General features: G+C 40.2%; 7 protein-coding genes across 7 annotated transcripts; all 7 read left to right on the top strand.

The window, feature by feature from the left end:
- Positions 1 to 340: 340 nt before the first annotated feature.
- Positions 341 to 628, top strand: LSM04_008700 (uncharacterized protein; the record flags this gene model as incomplete). Its single annotated transcript, XM_067336815.1, has 1 exon — positions 341 to 628. The coding sequence occupies one exon, from the start codon at positions 341 to 343 to the stop codon at positions 626 to 628; it is 288 nt and encodes a 95-aa protein (XP_067188943.1).
- A 657-nt stretch (positions 629 to 1,285) lies between these two features.
- On the top strand, positions 1,286 to 2,866 carry LSM04_001838 (uncharacterized protein; the record flags this gene model as incomplete). The annotated part of the gene is made up of 1 exon (XM_067336814.1): positions 1,286 to 2,866. One exon carries the CDS (start codon positions 1,286 to 1,288, stop codon positions 2,864 to 2,866), a length of 1,581 nt encoding a protein of 526 aa, XP_067188828.1.
- A 270-nt stretch (positions 2,867 to 3,136) lies between these two features.
- On the top strand, positions 3,137 to 3,556 carry LSM04_008917 (uncharacterized protein; the record flags this gene model as incomplete). Its single annotated transcript, XM_067336813.1, has 1 exon — positions 3,137 to 3,556. The coding sequence occupies one exon, from the start codon at positions 3,137 to 3,139 to the stop codon at positions 3,554 to 3,556; it is 420 nt and encodes a 139-aa protein (XP_067188947.1).
- Positions 3,557 to 3,915: 359 nt separating this feature from the next.
- Positions 3,916 to 4,818, top strand: LSM04_006891 (uncharacterized protein; the record flags this gene model as incomplete). The annotated part of the gene is made up of 1 exon (XM_067336812.1): positions 3,916 to 4,818. One exon carries the CDS (start codon positions 3,916 to 3,918, stop codon positions 4,816 to 4,818), a length of 903 nt encoding a protein of 300 aa, XP_067188910.1.
- A 424-nt stretch (positions 4,819 to 5,242) lies between these two features.
- Positions 5,243 to 10,021, top strand: LSM04_003721 (RNA polymerase Rpb2; the record flags this gene model as incomplete). Its single annotated transcript, XM_067336811.1, has 1 exon — positions 5,243 to 10,021. The coding sequence occupies one exon, from the start codon at positions 5,243 to 5,245 to the stop codon at positions 10,019 to 10,021; it is 4,779 nt and encodes a 1,592-aa protein (XP_067188857.1).
- A 603-nt stretch (positions 10,022 to 10,624) lies between these two features.
- On the top strand, positions 10,625 to 14,581 carry LSM04_003068 (Raptor; the record flags this gene model as incomplete). The annotated part of the gene is made up of 1 exon (XM_067336810.1): positions 10,625 to 14,581. The coding sequence occupies one exon, from the start codon at positions 10,625 to 10,627 to the stop codon at positions 14,579 to 14,581; it is 3,957 nt and encodes a 1,318-aa protein (XP_067188851.1).
- Positions 14,582 to 14,962: 381 nt separating this feature from the next.
- On the top strand, positions 14,963 to 16,039 carry LSM04_006450 (uncharacterized protein; the record flags this gene model as incomplete). Its single annotated transcript, XM_067336808.1, has 1 exon — positions 14,963 to 16,039. One exon carries the CDS (start codon positions 14,963 to 14,965, stop codon positions 16,037 to 16,039), a length of 1,077 nt encoding a protein of 358 aa, XP_067188900.1.
- Positions 16,040 to 16,259: the final 220 nt, after the last annotated feature.

Here is a 16,259-nt window from a genome sequence, read left to right as displayed (position 1 = left end):
GTAAAATGCATATGAGTGTTTTTTTTCTTTGCTTTTGAGACATTTGCTTTGTCTCTGAGTGCAATGAATGTAGTAATCCAAAACTGATTGTGCTGTGGTTATGCGCTACTACAGTCTTCGTTTACGAGAACACAGGACACAATACAGAAAAGGAAAAACAAAAAAATTTTTTTCTTGCTTCCTGTTTTTTTTTTTCAATTGTGAGTAATCTTTAAGGGATCCTTCTCTTTTGTTTGTGATTTGTAATATATTTTTCTGGTTTGATTTTAATTTTGTTTGGTGATTAGAGCTTTAAAATATAGAATATAGGGTAGGGAAGAGGTTTGACTTGTAATTCACCATGCTTCGTCGAACCACACTTGTTCGTGGTCATGCCACTTCAAACCTTTTTGCTCCTCCGTTTTCTGGTCGATGGTTTAATCCTCCACACCAATGGACTATGACCGACACCTTTGTACCGGCTTTCTTCTTGGCTTCTGCTCCAATGGGTATTGCTGTTTACCTTTACCATGCAGCTTACATGCCGCACTATTCACACTTTCAGGATCAGCATTATTACGCATCTCAAGTCTATACAAAGGAGTTTATTCATAAGTATAGACGCCTAGAACGTTGGAGATGGTATTAGAGAACGAACTACGATATGGGAGGGGGTTTGGTAGAGGGATGAAAATAAATAGGTATATATGCATTTATTCCTTTAAACTTGTAATATTTGGTAACATTTTCTGTTAGCTGGCTTTTCATGTACATAAATATTTTTCTGTGTCTTTGTATAGAGGATGGGGACTGGGGTTTGGTATTTTTTTTTTCCTGAAGTACAATACTTACGTACATTAGTTTTTGTACTACTAGTACTAGTAAAGGTGGGGGAATTAGAAAATAGTTAGTTTGTGTTTGCTAGTTAAGTGGTGAAATGAAAGGTGGAAAGTACCACAATTTATTTCACAGAGAGGCTTACCCGGATTTACCTCCTGCGGTAACGATGCGCTATGTCATACGTTATATACTAGTTTATCTTTTATATATACAATGATTTTTCAGCTGTGAGGAATATATATATACATATATTTGTTGTGATATTTTAAATGTTCTTTGGCACTGTTTCTGCCCTTTTTTTTTTATTTTTTCTCTAGAAACAACACCCAAACACACATAAAGACTAATAGATAGATAAAGATAGATTGAGAGGGAGAAAGAAAGAAGCTCTCCAAAGGATTGGGAGACCAGGTGAATAGCATCTTGTGTGCCAAAGTAGGGTTCTTTGAAAAAGAGAGAAGTAATAATGAGCTTGCAATGTGAGGGTAAGGGGGCTCTTTGTTCTGTTTGTGGTCATTTTGATTTCTTGCCCTTGAATTGTAATAGATGTCAAGGCGTTTTCTGTAGTGAACATATTGATTTCCATAATGTTGCAGCAACAAATAAACCTTGCGTTATCGAGGATGTAAAAGTTAAGTCGGTGGATGAGGTAAGAGGGACATCAGACAAGTTAAGATGTACTTGTGTAGTATGTGGTAGTAAGATGTGCGTGCTTACACCGTGCCAAATATGTCGGCAAAATTTCTGTGTTGAGCATCGCTTTCATGGTCATGAAAGTAATGAGAAAATGAAATTGCAAGACCATAAATCCAAAAAATCTTTCTTACAAAGCAATAATAATGTGACCGATGAATTTGAGGTTCTATGTGCTCAATATCAACCAAATCACCCTTTGCGTTTGGCACCTTCAACGTATCGTGGAACGATGATACCTGTTACTGTATTGGTATGCAAAGAAGAGTTAGAGCCTAATGAATACCAGGACCATTATTCTCTAGCGGTTGTTTCTCTTGAAGCGACGGGTGAAATGTCTATCGGTCAATTAGTAGAACGCTGGAAGGCTTCACACCCTTTATTTATGTCTAATGCACTTACTAAAGGGTTATATCATATTGAGGGTACAAAACAGATTGTGTTACGACCTATTCCTTTATCTTTAACGGTGAAAGAGGCTTCCCTTACTAATCATATCATTGTCTTTCCTTTGAAGGCTATGCGCGCTACAGAAGAAGGAACAGCAAACTCAGATGTCTCGTGTAATAATTCTTCCGATTTTTTACTAGATTTGGAAATGACACTAACGAAAAGACTCTTTTCAAGTCCTCGAGAATTGAAAAAAAATTCTCGCTTGCACGCGGTTGCAATACGTATTCGACTTAGATCTACTCAATCAAGGGAAGGAAAACCACATGTGATGTCTCCACCAGTTTCTTCTTCTTTTGGTTGTATAGTTACCTCACAGTGCATGGAAGCAAACACTGACCCAATTGACAAGATGAAGGATCAGGATATTCGGCAACAACAAGTACAGCAACTAGAAGAAGAAGGGAAAGGAGAAAAAGAAAAGACTTCTTTGGTTCTTGATTCTTGGCCTTTTCGGCGACCTCCACCTCTTGAAGATTTTATTTTTTCCCACACGAGAAGTAAACCTCGTGGTATCGATTCTAAATTTGGGGGTGCCGCTGTTTCTGTTGTCGCGGTATTCGTTGCAGATCGTTTACTTACTTCTACAGTTGCTCCCTTTTGTATTGCCTTATCCCAGGAGTGGTCAGTGGGTCGCGTTGTTGATAAAATTGTTTGCGTAGTTGATGACTCTGCTGCCTCTTCAAGGAAAGTTAATTGGAAACTTTTTGATATGAAAAATCAAGGAAATGTTTTGACTGATGATTTGGCACGAAAAAACGATCTACGAGATGGTGACATTCTATTTATTGGTGAAGAGTACCCTGATGCACTACGTATGGAGGTTGAACGACTTAATCACCTGAAAGGCAAACAACGTGTGATGCTAATGGGGAAAGTGTCGAAGACTTGTACCATTATGTAATATCGATAAACTTTTATTATTATTATTATTATTATTATTATTATTATTATTATTATTATTATTATTTTACAACCATGGGGTGTGTGGAATATTCTTTAAAAAAATGGACCAGTGGATAAAGTCTATACTAAATATATGATGATCAACGAAGGATATATTATTTCTCTTTTTTTTATCTCTCTCTCTCTCTTTCTTTCTCCCCTTCTCTTTGTGTGGTTATGAATATCTGTTCCTTTATGCTTTCATTTGTTAACGTTTTACTAACGAGCTATGTCGAGGCCCATTGTGGACGCTGAAGTCGCCCTCTCACGATGTATTGAGGCCATGCATGACGCATTACTTGCAACAGTTGGGGACGCACTACCACAATCGACGGGATCACCGGAAGCGACTAGTGCAGGATGTGATCTCGTTGATACGGCAGCACAGCGGTTAGAGTGGGAATTGGTTGTGGAGAAGCAGCGTGTTGGTAGAATTGTGGATGAACTTGATAGGCAGTTCGCCGAGCTGGAGCGTGCCGTGTCTCTACTGCCGGATGTTCCTCTCGCGTTATTGGATCGTGATATTGCTTTGTTGAACACGGAAGCATCGTCTCTTGCGCAGGCGATGGTGTTGACATATGATGAAGCGGAATTACTCGCCGCGAAACTTGAGAGTGAAATTGTATCGCAGTCCGTGCCATCAATATGATATATACACAGACACCCTCATTACAGGTATACAATCATCTGTTGTATGGTGTACGGTGAACAACGAAAACGAAAAAAGAAGGGGGAAAAGAGATTGGGATCTCCCCGTATTGCCGTAATCCATAGTTAAATTACCTCCTCCTTCCTTTATTAGTTTTTGTTTATCCATAAACTCTTAGTATGTCCTTCTCTTTCTGATTATGTTTCTTTCTGACTTTTTTTTTTCACTGCTGATTTTTCCTTTTTTCCCTTTTTCTTGTTCTCTATCCCACTAATTGTTTATTTTCTCACACAGTTCCGCAGTTTCCATATATATATATATATATATATATATATTTATTTATTTATATTTATATTTATATGCGTATCTCCACCGTACGACGACGCGGTCGCATGGCCGTTGCACCTTGGATGGGTGTTGGTTGTTATCCTGTCACTCCCGCATTTGTCGGTGGAATGCCGTCAGTGAAGCCGGCGTACGATCATTTCATGATGATGCGGCCACAACGCCCACTGCGGGCAATTGGCATCACCGGATCACTTCCGCCAGTGCTGTATAACAGAATGGATCAGGTAGTGCAGATCGAGAATGCCATTGCGCTTCAGCGTGTGGAACGGCAGGTGGAGATGACACTCTCTCAACTTTCTCTTGGAATTCGCAACGCGGATGATTTTTTAGAAAAACACCTTATGAATCTTGAGGTACGTCCATCTATTCACACACTATGGTTTCATGATGGAGGGCTGCGGGAACACCAACACATTTTATCCACACTAGGCGCACACCATCTTGTCCCTCTTTTTAGTCTGGTCGCCTACGATGTGGAGCGTGGTAAAATGTCACTCTTTGAGGCGGAAGAATTGTATGAGGAACTTATGGACTGCTCTGTTGCACAACCAAAAATAGTACAACGTGAGTTGGCAAATCAGATGGTACGAAGTTATTGCCTACATGATGAATATGATAAGGCAATCGATGTTGTATCAGAGATGAAGGCAAAAAATATTAGACGAACCTTTGTTACTTATGCCCCAATTTTTCGTATGATTCGTGCTAAGGAGGATGCTGAAAAACAACTAGAACTTCTGAAATTCATGTATAATACGGAAGGAGGACGACTACAAAAATTTTTATTTATCGATGTCCCACGCCTTTTTTACATGTTCGGTGTTTTTATCCGTTACAACTGGGTGGCAATTAATTGTATATTTACAACATTATTTACCTCAGTATTTCTTTATTGGGTAAATTTTGGATTGTGAAAGTCAGAATTATTTTCCCCGGTAGAGTGTGAAGTGCAGTTATTCTTTACTTTTATTTTTTCTTGTTCATCATTATGGTGTTATTATTTTTTTTTGCGGCGGTGGTGTTGTGGTTGATGATGATGATTGCTATGATTCTTAGGGACAATATTGTATTACAAAGTGCTATGTACTTGCAGACGTCGTTCAGTTCGAGTTTTTTTTTTGTGTATTAACCATATATTTCCTCCTCCACCCCTCCACCTTCTCCTGCTTTCTTTTTTTTTGTTTTCTGCTCTTAACGCACGGATACACTTATACCCCATCATAATTAACGTGCATTCTCTTTTCTTTTTTCTTTTCTTTTTTCTTTTCTCTCTCTCTCGGAGAGGAGTTTAGAAAAGAGGGATCTCCCGCATCTCGCCTCAGTCGGGTACCCCACGGCATGTCCACCAAGTCCTCCCTGCGCAGCTCCCGATCGCACGTCTCGTCGGTGGGGGAGAACTCCACGCCGCAGCACAGCGGGGTCTCCAGCCGCCACAAGCGCCAGCAGCTGCAGCGCGGCGAGCAGCGACTGCCGCCAGTGAAGATGACGCCGTTCGAGCGGCTGCAACTCATCCGAAATTCCATCACGCGATTGCGGTACATTGGAGAGCGGCAGAGACACAGCGCCCCGCTGGATACCGCCGGTGGGGAGGAGGTGCTTGGTTTCTTTGAGCAACTACGCGAGCGGCTGCCAATGCTGGAATATAACCCACGGAAACTTGGTAGTCCGGAATCAAGTGGTCCAAGGCATCTCCGCTATGTGAGAGATCAAGTACGCGCATTACAGGAGGCCGCAACATCCGTTTTAAAGATTTCTGAATCGCAAACAGGTCATTGTGACGCCGTATATGAAGGACTCTCCTATCATCATATACAAGAGGTACAACGAGAGTTGGAGGAACTTCAACACTTGGTAGATACTTCACAATCTGATATGCCAAGTCGTGTTAATACGGATCTTTTATCAGATTTGGTATCATTTCACATAGCAGATTTTGATGCTTTTGCAGAACAACGTTTGGAGGCATTTGTGCGAGAGATGAAAAATGAGGGAGTTGTATTCAGTGCAGTCGTTAATGAAGTTAGTCAACGTACTCCTACACCAGTCGGACTTGTTTCTGTCGCTATATTGGATGTGTCTATTGGTATACGACCTGCACGTTGTGCTCGCATGGTTATTGAGCACGCACAACACAATTTAACAAAAATTGAAAATCGTATACACAATGCTGATCAAGCACTCTACGCAATGAATACTGCCAATAATTCACAAGCTGAAATACAACATAGAGAATTTACAATTCTTAAAGATCGTATTAAAAATGCCCTTGTGGAGTTAATCAACTTAAAAAAAAGATGGGAAGAAGAAGAACACAATACATTACAGCGTGCTGTTTCAGGACAACATGTTCTCGCCTCATTAGTGGAAATGAAACATTTAGAAGAAGCTGAAATTATAGAAGAAGCACAAATTCTTCATGATCGTGCAGTGCATTCTTGTTTATCCTTTGCTACTCCACAATACTACCGACGTTATGGCGAGACATATGCACAAGCATGTCATGTAAGACTTGGATTTAAATTTACTGCAGAGGAACAGGGAGACATACAAGGTAAAGTGGTAACACTTTATACACTTATGCCGGAGTTTCTTTCACTCATGCGTCAACATAATATTCCAGTAGAAGAGCATGAACGTTATGCTGCACTGGTACCCAGTAAAGAACAGCTGTGGGTTTCATTCTCTGAATTTCCAGAGATGGTACAAGGTTCACGTTGTGCCCTACGTGGAACCCATTGTCGACATGATCATTTTCGTGCTTTAGAGGAACAAAAAGAAGTTGGTGGATATTTTGTTGTGCGAGGAGGAGAACGTATTCTTCGTGCACTTCTTATGCAGAGATGTAATGTTCCAATTAATATTCACCGAGAACGATTTTCATCCCAAGGACCTTTTTTTTCACCAAAAGCTGTTGTTATTCGTTGTAAACGTCCTAGTGGTTTGACTATTCAAAATTATTTCTATTACACTACTACAGGTGAAGTTGTATTTAGTTTTGCTCGAAAAGTGGTTTGGCACATACCAGTTCCTCTTTTATTTTTCGCATTAAATACTCGCCACTGTTCGCCTATGGAAATATACAAACTACTTACTTTGGGTTTTACCGATAGCAGTAGTTCTCATGCCGCTCGTGTCGAAGCACTATTACAACATCATCATCAAAAATCATACGCCACACTTACTCATTTTTTGGATTACATTGCTGTTCTTGGTAGAATGTACCGAAAGTATCATCAAACATCTAATACTTTTCATTTTCTTCCACAATTTCATTCAACTTGCCAAGCTCAACATGATGCTTGGTATGGAGTTTTCATGTTACGCCGTCATGTTCTTCCACATTTAAATTTAAATGTTCCTACTCCAGATTTGTCTGCATCTGCTACACCTGAAGAATGTAATAGTTGGCTTCCTCCTCAACTTATTCAGGAGTTACAAGATAAATTTAATGTGATGATAGCTATTGTGCGTCAGTTATATGCTTTCTTTGATGGGATATGTGATCATCAGGGTAATGATGTTCCGGCTTATCAAGAAGTTTTTACTGTTTCTCAAGTTTTAATTGGTGGTTTTGAAGTATGTTTAAATAAATACATGAAAGGTTTTGCATACCGCTTGGGAAGTCACATTCCATCTCATTTATTTCAATGTATTATGAAACTTTCTGAATTATCTGCGAAAGAGTCTGTTGGAGTTATAACTCAATTGCGAAACTATGCAGAGTACAGTGAAAGACGAAGTATGAGTGAACCTCTGGATGCCCTTCATCGTTTATTAATTACTGGAAACCTTACTCTTGATCGTGAAGAAGATTTCTACTGTCCTCAAACATCTGGTTGGGTAGTTATGGCAGAACATCTTAACTTTTACCGCTTTTTTGAACAACTTCGTTGTTTACATCGTGGTAAAACTATTGCAGAGATGCGTTCCAGTGAAGTAAGGCGATATCCATGCGAGGCGTATGGATTTATTTGTATGGTTCATAGCCCAGATGGTGAAGATTGTGGTGTTTTAAATCACTTGAGTGTAAGTACTATTATGTCCAACTCAGTTTTATCTGGTTCACAAAATGAAGTGGATTTAATTTCTTGGATTAAGGAAGAAATCCAAGGTCTTCGTAATAGTACATCACATTTCTCTTTTGTGGATTGTCTTGTGGATACTGTACCTGTTTGGGTAGAGGGAAAATTATTGGGATACTTATCTCCAGATGAGGCTCAACGTGCAGGTAAAGCGTTACAGCGTAAAAAAGCAGTTAAAAATCGAAAAATGGTGGAACAAAGTGGTCTTGTACGTCGAAAAAATATAAATATTTTAAATACAGTTGAAGTGATCTATGTTCCTCCAGGTAATAAAGATCCACAAGGATTATACATATTTTATGATTACGGTAGATTAATGCGTCCTGTACAACAAATCGAATCTTCATCTCGTAATGATGATTTACCATTTCCCTTGGTATACGTTGGAGTATGGGAGCAAGCCTGGCTTGATATTGCTAGCGTTCCTTCAGATCTTATGGATGGCGTTACACAATTAAATCGTAAATATGAGTTTATGGAACAAAATGGTAGTAATATTCTCAGTTTAACTTCTACAACTATTCCATTTTTTGAACATAATTGTTCTCCACGAAATCTCTTTCAATGTGGTCTCTCTAAACAATCATCAGGAACACAATTACAGGCATTGGCTTGGAGAAAAGAAGCCAAATTATTTCGTATGTACTTCCCACAACGTTATATAAGTCGTACACTTCCTATGGATTACTATGGATTAGATGATGTGAATTTGGGAGTCAATGCTGTTGTGGCTATTCTTGCTTATACTGGATATGATTTGGATGATGCAGTCATTCTGAACAGTACTGCTTCTCAATTTGGTATGCTTAATGCCGGAATAACGGTGGCAAAGGTTATAACAGCTGGTGGAAAAGGTGATAAAGATGATGTTTTTGTGTTTCAAAATATATTATCAAATGGAGAAGCTTTTACAACAGAGTTAGATCCCCGGGGACTCCCTTGGAAACGTGCAGTACCAGGAGTAACAGAATTCTTTTCTTTTGATTCAGATCATAAATACCCTGCATTACGTGATAATAGTCCAGTATACTGTTGTGCTAAAAGGTATGAACGTATTGATCCTTTGACTAATAAAAAGGTTTATGAATATACTCGTCATCATGTAACAAAATGGCGACATTTTGATAAGGGAGAAAACGCTTGGGTACATAGTGTTGTTCCACTTACATATGATGGTCCAGATCCAAAAAGTGTGCTTGTCGTTTTTCGAATTCCACGACCTCCATCCGTTGGTGATAAATTTTCATCTCGTCATGGACAAAAAGGAACTCTTCCACTTCATATTCGTTCCCATGATCTACCTTTTAGTACAAGAGATGGTATAACTCCTGATGTTATTATTAATCCACATGCTTTTCCCTCTCGTATGACTGTAGGTATGGTACTTGAAATGATGGGAGCGAAGGTTGGTGCTATTGAGGGTCATTTCTGTGATCACAGTGCGTGGAGTGTGGTGGACGAACAGCCGCGTTTTGCCGAAATGATAGGGAGTGCCCTTGAACGGGCTGGATACAATCGCTATGGACGTGAGAAGCTCATTGACGGCATCAGTGGGGAGGAGATGGAGGCGGAGGTCTTTATGGGCATCTGCGGCTATCAGCGGCTGCGGCACATGGTGAATGACAAGTGGCAGGCGCGGGCCCGCACCGACGCCCACACGCACCGCGCCGTCACAAAAACCGGCCAGCCGGTGAAGGGCCGCAAACGCCACGGCGGTGTACGTGTGGGGGAGATGGAGCGGGACGGATTACTCTCCCACGGGGCGGCGGAGGTGGTGGTGGATCGCCTCTTGCACGTTTCAGACAAAACAAAGGCGTTTGTCTGCGTGGAGTGTGGATCGCTGCTCTCAATATACGAACGGCACGCCACGGAGTACGCCACATGGAAGACGTGTAAGTTCTGCGGCGCCGGGGCACAGGAGGCGACAGACACAATTGCGTTTGTGGAGATCCCGCAGGTGCTGCGACTGTGGGCGGCGGAGCTCACAAGTATTGGCATTCGCGTGGTGCTCAAGACAAGTGATGGCGTGCAGTGAGAGGAGAAACTCAAATGAAAAGAAAAAAAAAGGAAAAGAAGGAAAAGTGAGAAAAATCCCCTGTCATCACATACAAGCATACACACACGAACGACAGAAAAAAAAAAAGAAACTAAAAATGAAAAAAAGAGAGTAAAAAAAAAAAAAAGAAAAATGACGAGACGAATGCAAAGAATGGGACAGAATAGCTGTCTCACGTTAAAAAAAAAGAGGAAACACAAAAAAAGGAAGAAAAAAAAAAAAACGGTTACAGGAAGGAGAAAAAGAAAATGAACAAGAAGAATGGAGGCCGAGAACCGTGAAACGAAAACCAGAATGAATGAATTCGTAACGTTTAAAATCAAAGTATATACTAACAAATGCTGTTGTGTTCTAAATATATATATATATATATATATTATACTATATTTATACATAGGTGTTTCGAAGAAGTAAAAGTTTTTATTACTCCTCTTGTCCCTTGTCTGTTTGGGGTGTTCCTTTCAATAAAGGAATATTGGGAAAATATGACAAATACGTTAAATTATTGTATGCTTTCCCCTATACCATTCTTTCTTTTTCTTTATTTCTGTATCTGTCTGTTTATGAAAGAGAGAGAGAGTTATGCTTGGGCGACGGCGTGTGACTGCCGCACCGTCTGTTGCCGCCGCTGTTGCCGAGCGCCTCGACGCCTTTGCGCCACATCAACTCCCCGCACTCCTCGCCGGCCCCAACGACGACGATGATGACGGGTACATCAACAACAACAACAACAATGGCAATCATAATAATATCAATCATAATGAGAGGGCCTTATATGAGGATCGGCCGTTCCGCTCAAAGTCAAGGGCGGCGCACGGCCTTTTGTTTGTGTGTCTCAACATTGGCAGTGACCCGCCCGACTACCCACGCATCGAGCCGTGTGCACGACAGGAGTGCTGGACAGAGCCGCACATTGCACAGATGGCGCGATACGCAGCAGAAAGTGGAAGTGAGTCAATCGCAGATGCTTTAGAACGACAATATAGATCGCAGTTGCGGGAAGTAACATTTAGGAAAATGGTGGAAGTACATTTGGAGGATGCGAAACAGGTATTATTGTCCGTACGTCGGAAAGCAGATAAGGGTAGAGTATTATTTCATTATAATGGACATGGTATGCCTCGAGCAACAGGATATGGTGAAATATGGCTTTTTGATAAGGATCGAACACATTATGTACCAATAAATATCACTGAAATTGCCCAACTTTTAGATTCTCCAACACTTTACGTATTTGATTGCAATTCTGCTGGTGCTATTTTGAAACATTGGTATAAGGAACGTCTTAATGAAACACGACCACATGATATGCTTATATGTGCTTGTAGTGCAGATGGATTCCTTCCTTTAAATCCCAAACTTCCTGCAGATGTTTTGACGTCATGTCTTACCACACCAATGCGAATGGCTTTAGAGTGGTACATAAATTATTCCCACCGCAAACATCTTTTACCTCATGTAACAGATGAAATGATTCGCCATATCCCGGGTGATCTTTTAGATAGAAGATCACCTTTAGGAGAACTTAGTTGGATTCTTGTTGCTATTACAGATACTATTGCATGGTGTACTTCTCCCCCATCTCAATTTTATCAAATATTTCGTCAAGATACTATGACTAAAACTTTATTTCGAAATTTTTTATTGGCAGATCGTTTACTCCGTGAGGTGGGATGTGTACCTGTAACGCATCCACCTATAGCCGAGGAGGCTCATTTGCATCATGTCTGGGATCTCTGGGATTATACACTAGAAAATGTGATTTGTCAATTACCAGATCTACTCACCGTGGATATGACGGTAAATCCTAATTATACGTACAAATCTTCTACATTCTTTATGGATCAATTGATGGCATTTGAAGTTTGGGTAGGAGCAGGTGATTTAAGAAATCAACCTGAAGAACTTCCAAGTGTCCTTTTGGCCCTTACACAAATTTCATATCGTATTCCAGCTTTAACTCTTTTAGTAAGGTATTTGGATTCCGGTGCAATTGCAGGGAAACGTGCTATTCTGTGTGGTATTTTACCATATGCCAGCAAGCTTTTAGCTCAGACACAAGAAGTATTTTTAATAATGAGTGTACTTTGGATGCAAGTAATACGAGCCGATGTGAATCAAGGCACATCAGAGTTACTTAAATCACGATTAGACAAGTGCTTTATTAGACTTTTGCAATTAGATGAGAAAGCTATAAATATAGAACCAGTGGAGGATGGTCGAATAGTGACATCTCATATCGGTGGAAATATTATTAACCGCAGTAATGGGGTTGGTACACCACCTGTAGTAGATAGTAATGAGAATGGGCAGGTAGTGAAAACGGATTACTATCTTATGAATGAAGTAAATCTTGATCGTTGTAAAGCCATGTCTTGTTATGTACTTTGTCAACTTTTAAAACGTGGTGGTGAATCCCAGGCTGTGATGTGTTGGAATAATCAGTTATTAAATGCTGCCTTTTCTTGTTTAGAATCAAATAGTGCAGAATTGCGATCATGGGCTTGCTTAGTTCTTGCACAACTTTTTTTATCTTTACGATATGCAAAAAAATTTGCTGCACAGGAATGTACTACTCGTTTGGATCTCTTTACGCGTTTATTACAAGATAAATCTCCTATTGTTCGAAGTTCATGTGTAACATTATTGGCTTCATTAGTAGGTCAAAGTATACATGAATGTAATTCTGAACATCATATTAAACGTGTACAGATGGAAAAATCACTTATTATTAAGCTTCGTAGCTTTATTTTTGATGCTAGTATGAGTGTTCGAGAAGAATTAATATTTTTTGCATGTCAAGTTTTATTCTACTATGGAAGTTTGGTTCCTTTTTTGCAGTCAAACACTACTGGTAATCGTTACATGGATTATCTTCAACATGTTGGTAAAAATTCCTCAGAGTGGGTATTAGATGAACCAGATGTTCAGATTAAATCACAGTTAAGTGCTACACGCCCGACTGTTAATAGTCGATTTGATCACTCTGTGGTATTCACCACGGGATTTTTGGAGAAGGATGATTCACCAGTATCTACATCAGGGATTGAAACAAATAGTACAATAAGTTCTAAAGTACTAGAGATGCTGCAGGGAATGGTTCATGATGCGGCATTAATGTTGTACACTCTTCAGCAAACGTGTGATACAACTAAAGTAACAGCAACTATAAATTCCTTGACAAATAACGCTCCTCCACAGTCCCACCGTTTTGCAAATGAGGCCCTTCGAACTATGTCTCGTGTTGTGTCAACAGATTCATCGTATTTTTTATCTGAAGCTGATCGTGCACGATCAACAAAGAATGATGATAGTATGCGTCAGTTGGTTTTGGATATGCAGGATCGAAAATTGGAGCCACCACCTGTATTAAACAACAACAATAACAATAATAACAAAATGAAAAGTACCAAAGATTCTAATGGTGTTGGTATTACAGAAGATATAGGATATAGTGGTGCAGCTCTTACACATCATCAAGTATTACCAAGTTTAATTCCTGGTGATCAAGTTATTTGCTCGGCATTTCGGGCTTTAGAACCAGCAATGGTTTTGGCTACCAAGAATCAACGTATACATCATGTTTCCTACGAAAGTTACAGAGGTCAAGCACAAATTCATAGTTTTTCAGTTCGTCTTGCTGCTCCTTTACATGATGTTTTGGTAATTAATGATTTATCAGAGCAAGCAGGACTTTTACTTGTACATAAACGAGGTGGATTTAGTCTCTTAAGAGGTTGTTGGGAAGATATACAAGGAGTACCAACAGAAGTTGCTACATTTTCAGCATGTCCTCCAAAAAAGGTAGATATAAAATCTGTTTATCGATCATATAATGCGAATTTATTTTATGGGGGTTCTATAGGTAATAATGGTGGTACTGAAATACATGTTTTGTCATTATATGAAGAACAAGTGATTCAACGATTGGAAGTATCTGGTGATCCTATTCTTACTTCTTTAACTGCACATACAACAGGACGTGCCGTATTTGCTGGTTTCTCTGATGGTGTGGTTCGTTATTATGATGATCGTCATAAACAAGGATATCTTGGTGCAGTAGGACTACTACATCGAAGAACTGGATTAACATCTTCTTTTTCATCAACATCAACCTCACTTCCTCCCTCTCATGGTGGAGTAGAAGCTATTGTTGGAGCTGGTCCTGTTGTAGCTGGAACTGCTGCCTTAATGATTGCTACTGCCAGTCAAAACGCTGTTCGCATTTATGATAGTCGAAAAATATCCGAGCCAACACTGGAAATAGATGTGAGTACACTTTGCAGTAACTATGGAGGATGGCCACCTGTTGTAAAACCTCTTTTAATTTCTGCATTTGATGCAGGTGTTCACACTGGATTGCTTGGAGTGCTTTTATCGGATGGTAGTTATCTTGGTCTAAATATGCGTGGACGTGCACTTTTTGAAAAACCTATAAGGGTCTCAAATGCTCAAGGGCCCTTATTGCCAGGAAGTTTTGCAGTACATCCACTAAGACCACTTATGTCTGTAGGAGGGGAAATTATATTTATGCAGTAAACAAGAAGAAAAAAAAAACGTGAGTTGCTTTTAACATTACAAGGAAATAAAAGTAATGGGAAACTGTTGATCTTGCTGCTACTACTTCACGGAGGAGGCTAAAGATTTCTTTCTTTTATTATTTTCTTCTTTTCACAAGAGAATAATAATAATAATAATAATAAAGGTGTTTGCATTTTTCATGTGAGGAGTGAAACTATCTACAACAACAACAACAAAAAATGAAGGCAACGCGTATAGCTCATTTACTTCCATCCCCACCCCTTTCTTTATCTTTTAATTATCTTTCTCTTGTGTTCTTTTGTTTTTTTTTTGTTTCTAATATTTATTTTTATTTGTAGGATCCCCTCTCTCTTTTATTATTCTTGTTTTAGTTTAGAGATGGACTATGTCATTCTCAAACCGGCGGAGCTAATGCTGTGGAAAGAAAAGGCAGCTCCTATTATACGCAAAGTAACAGATCTGTTGCTGCGTGGAGGTGGGATAGGGTATTTAAATATGGAACAACTCCTAAATAAGGGATCTGATGAAGATATGGCTATTAGCAAAGATAAGCGGCGTGTTAATCCTGTAGCGTTTAAATCTATTATGCAACAATGTGGGGTACTACTAACACCGGAGGAGCACAGGACTCTTCGCACGGCGTACTCAGACGAAGGTGGATTTCTTGTGGACGACTTCCTTTATCTTGTCTCTCCACTGAGAAGTCTTGATGAGAGTCAGATCAGCCTGCTGCAGAGTATATCTCCTGGAGTTGTGGGTGATGGCGTTGGAGACGCTTCTCTGATTGACTTGAAGGAGTTGCGGCGTGCTTTCGAAGATGTGTTGAGGTGTGAGAATGTCAGTAAACCAAAGACAGACAGAGTAGAGGAATTGGAAAACGCCGTAGCAGCCGTATCACCACTCTTCACATCTACATTACTGGAGATGCGAATGGTGTTTACACCTTCACGTTACCCAAAAGCTCTTGTGCCGGCGCGGGATGTGGGGAACTTCTGTGCGGCCATTGTGTTAAACAGCGGTGGCGATGGAATGTCTGTTCTCCAGCAAGTCGCGAAGGTGCAACTGCAGCCGGCAGCATCAACAGCCGCTGCGGGGAGAACTCAAGAAACAACAAACACCTACAGTGCAGATTGTATGGGATCATCGCAGCAAGATAAGCGACCAGAGCGGGGCTACGACTACTACACGGATCGCGATAATCGTGATGAGTGGATTCGCGGCCGTGAGGAGTCGGAGGCGCGGCCGATGTATTTACGTCATCTCCCGGGTTACAGCGGACACCTGCCAACATTTAAAAGTAAGTGCGGGCGCTCGTTTCACGTTATTGAAGAGTCTATGCCAGACCTCACACAGCCAAAGAAGCAGCAGCCAGGACCACTCCCTGCAGATAGCTATGGTCCTGGTGTGGAATTGAAGGGAAATCCAATGAATCGACACAACTTCAAGTTTTCCTAATGTGAAAAAGGTACATGTGGCTGACTGCCTTGAGAAGAAGGTTGAGGACAAATACCCCCCACAAATATATATATATATATATATATGCAAAGATGTAAAATTCTGTTTCTTCTTGACATACAAGAATCGGAAGAAGAAAAATGATAAGCTTCATTGTTCTGGTTTCAAATGTCGTAGCAATGAAAGATATGAGTATCTCTTTTTTTTTGTCTCTCTCTCT

This window comes from Trypanosoma melophagium (assembly GCF_022059095.1).
Source record: "Trypanosoma melophagium isolate St. Kilda chromosome Unknown ctg34segment0, whole genome shotgun sequence".
In the NCBI taxonomy this organism is placed as follows: Eukaryota; Euglenozoa; class Kinetoplastea; order Trypanosomatida; family Trypanosomatidae; genus Trypanosoma; species Trypanosoma melophagium.
This window is presented reverse-complemented; position numbering and strand designations above follow the sequence as displayed.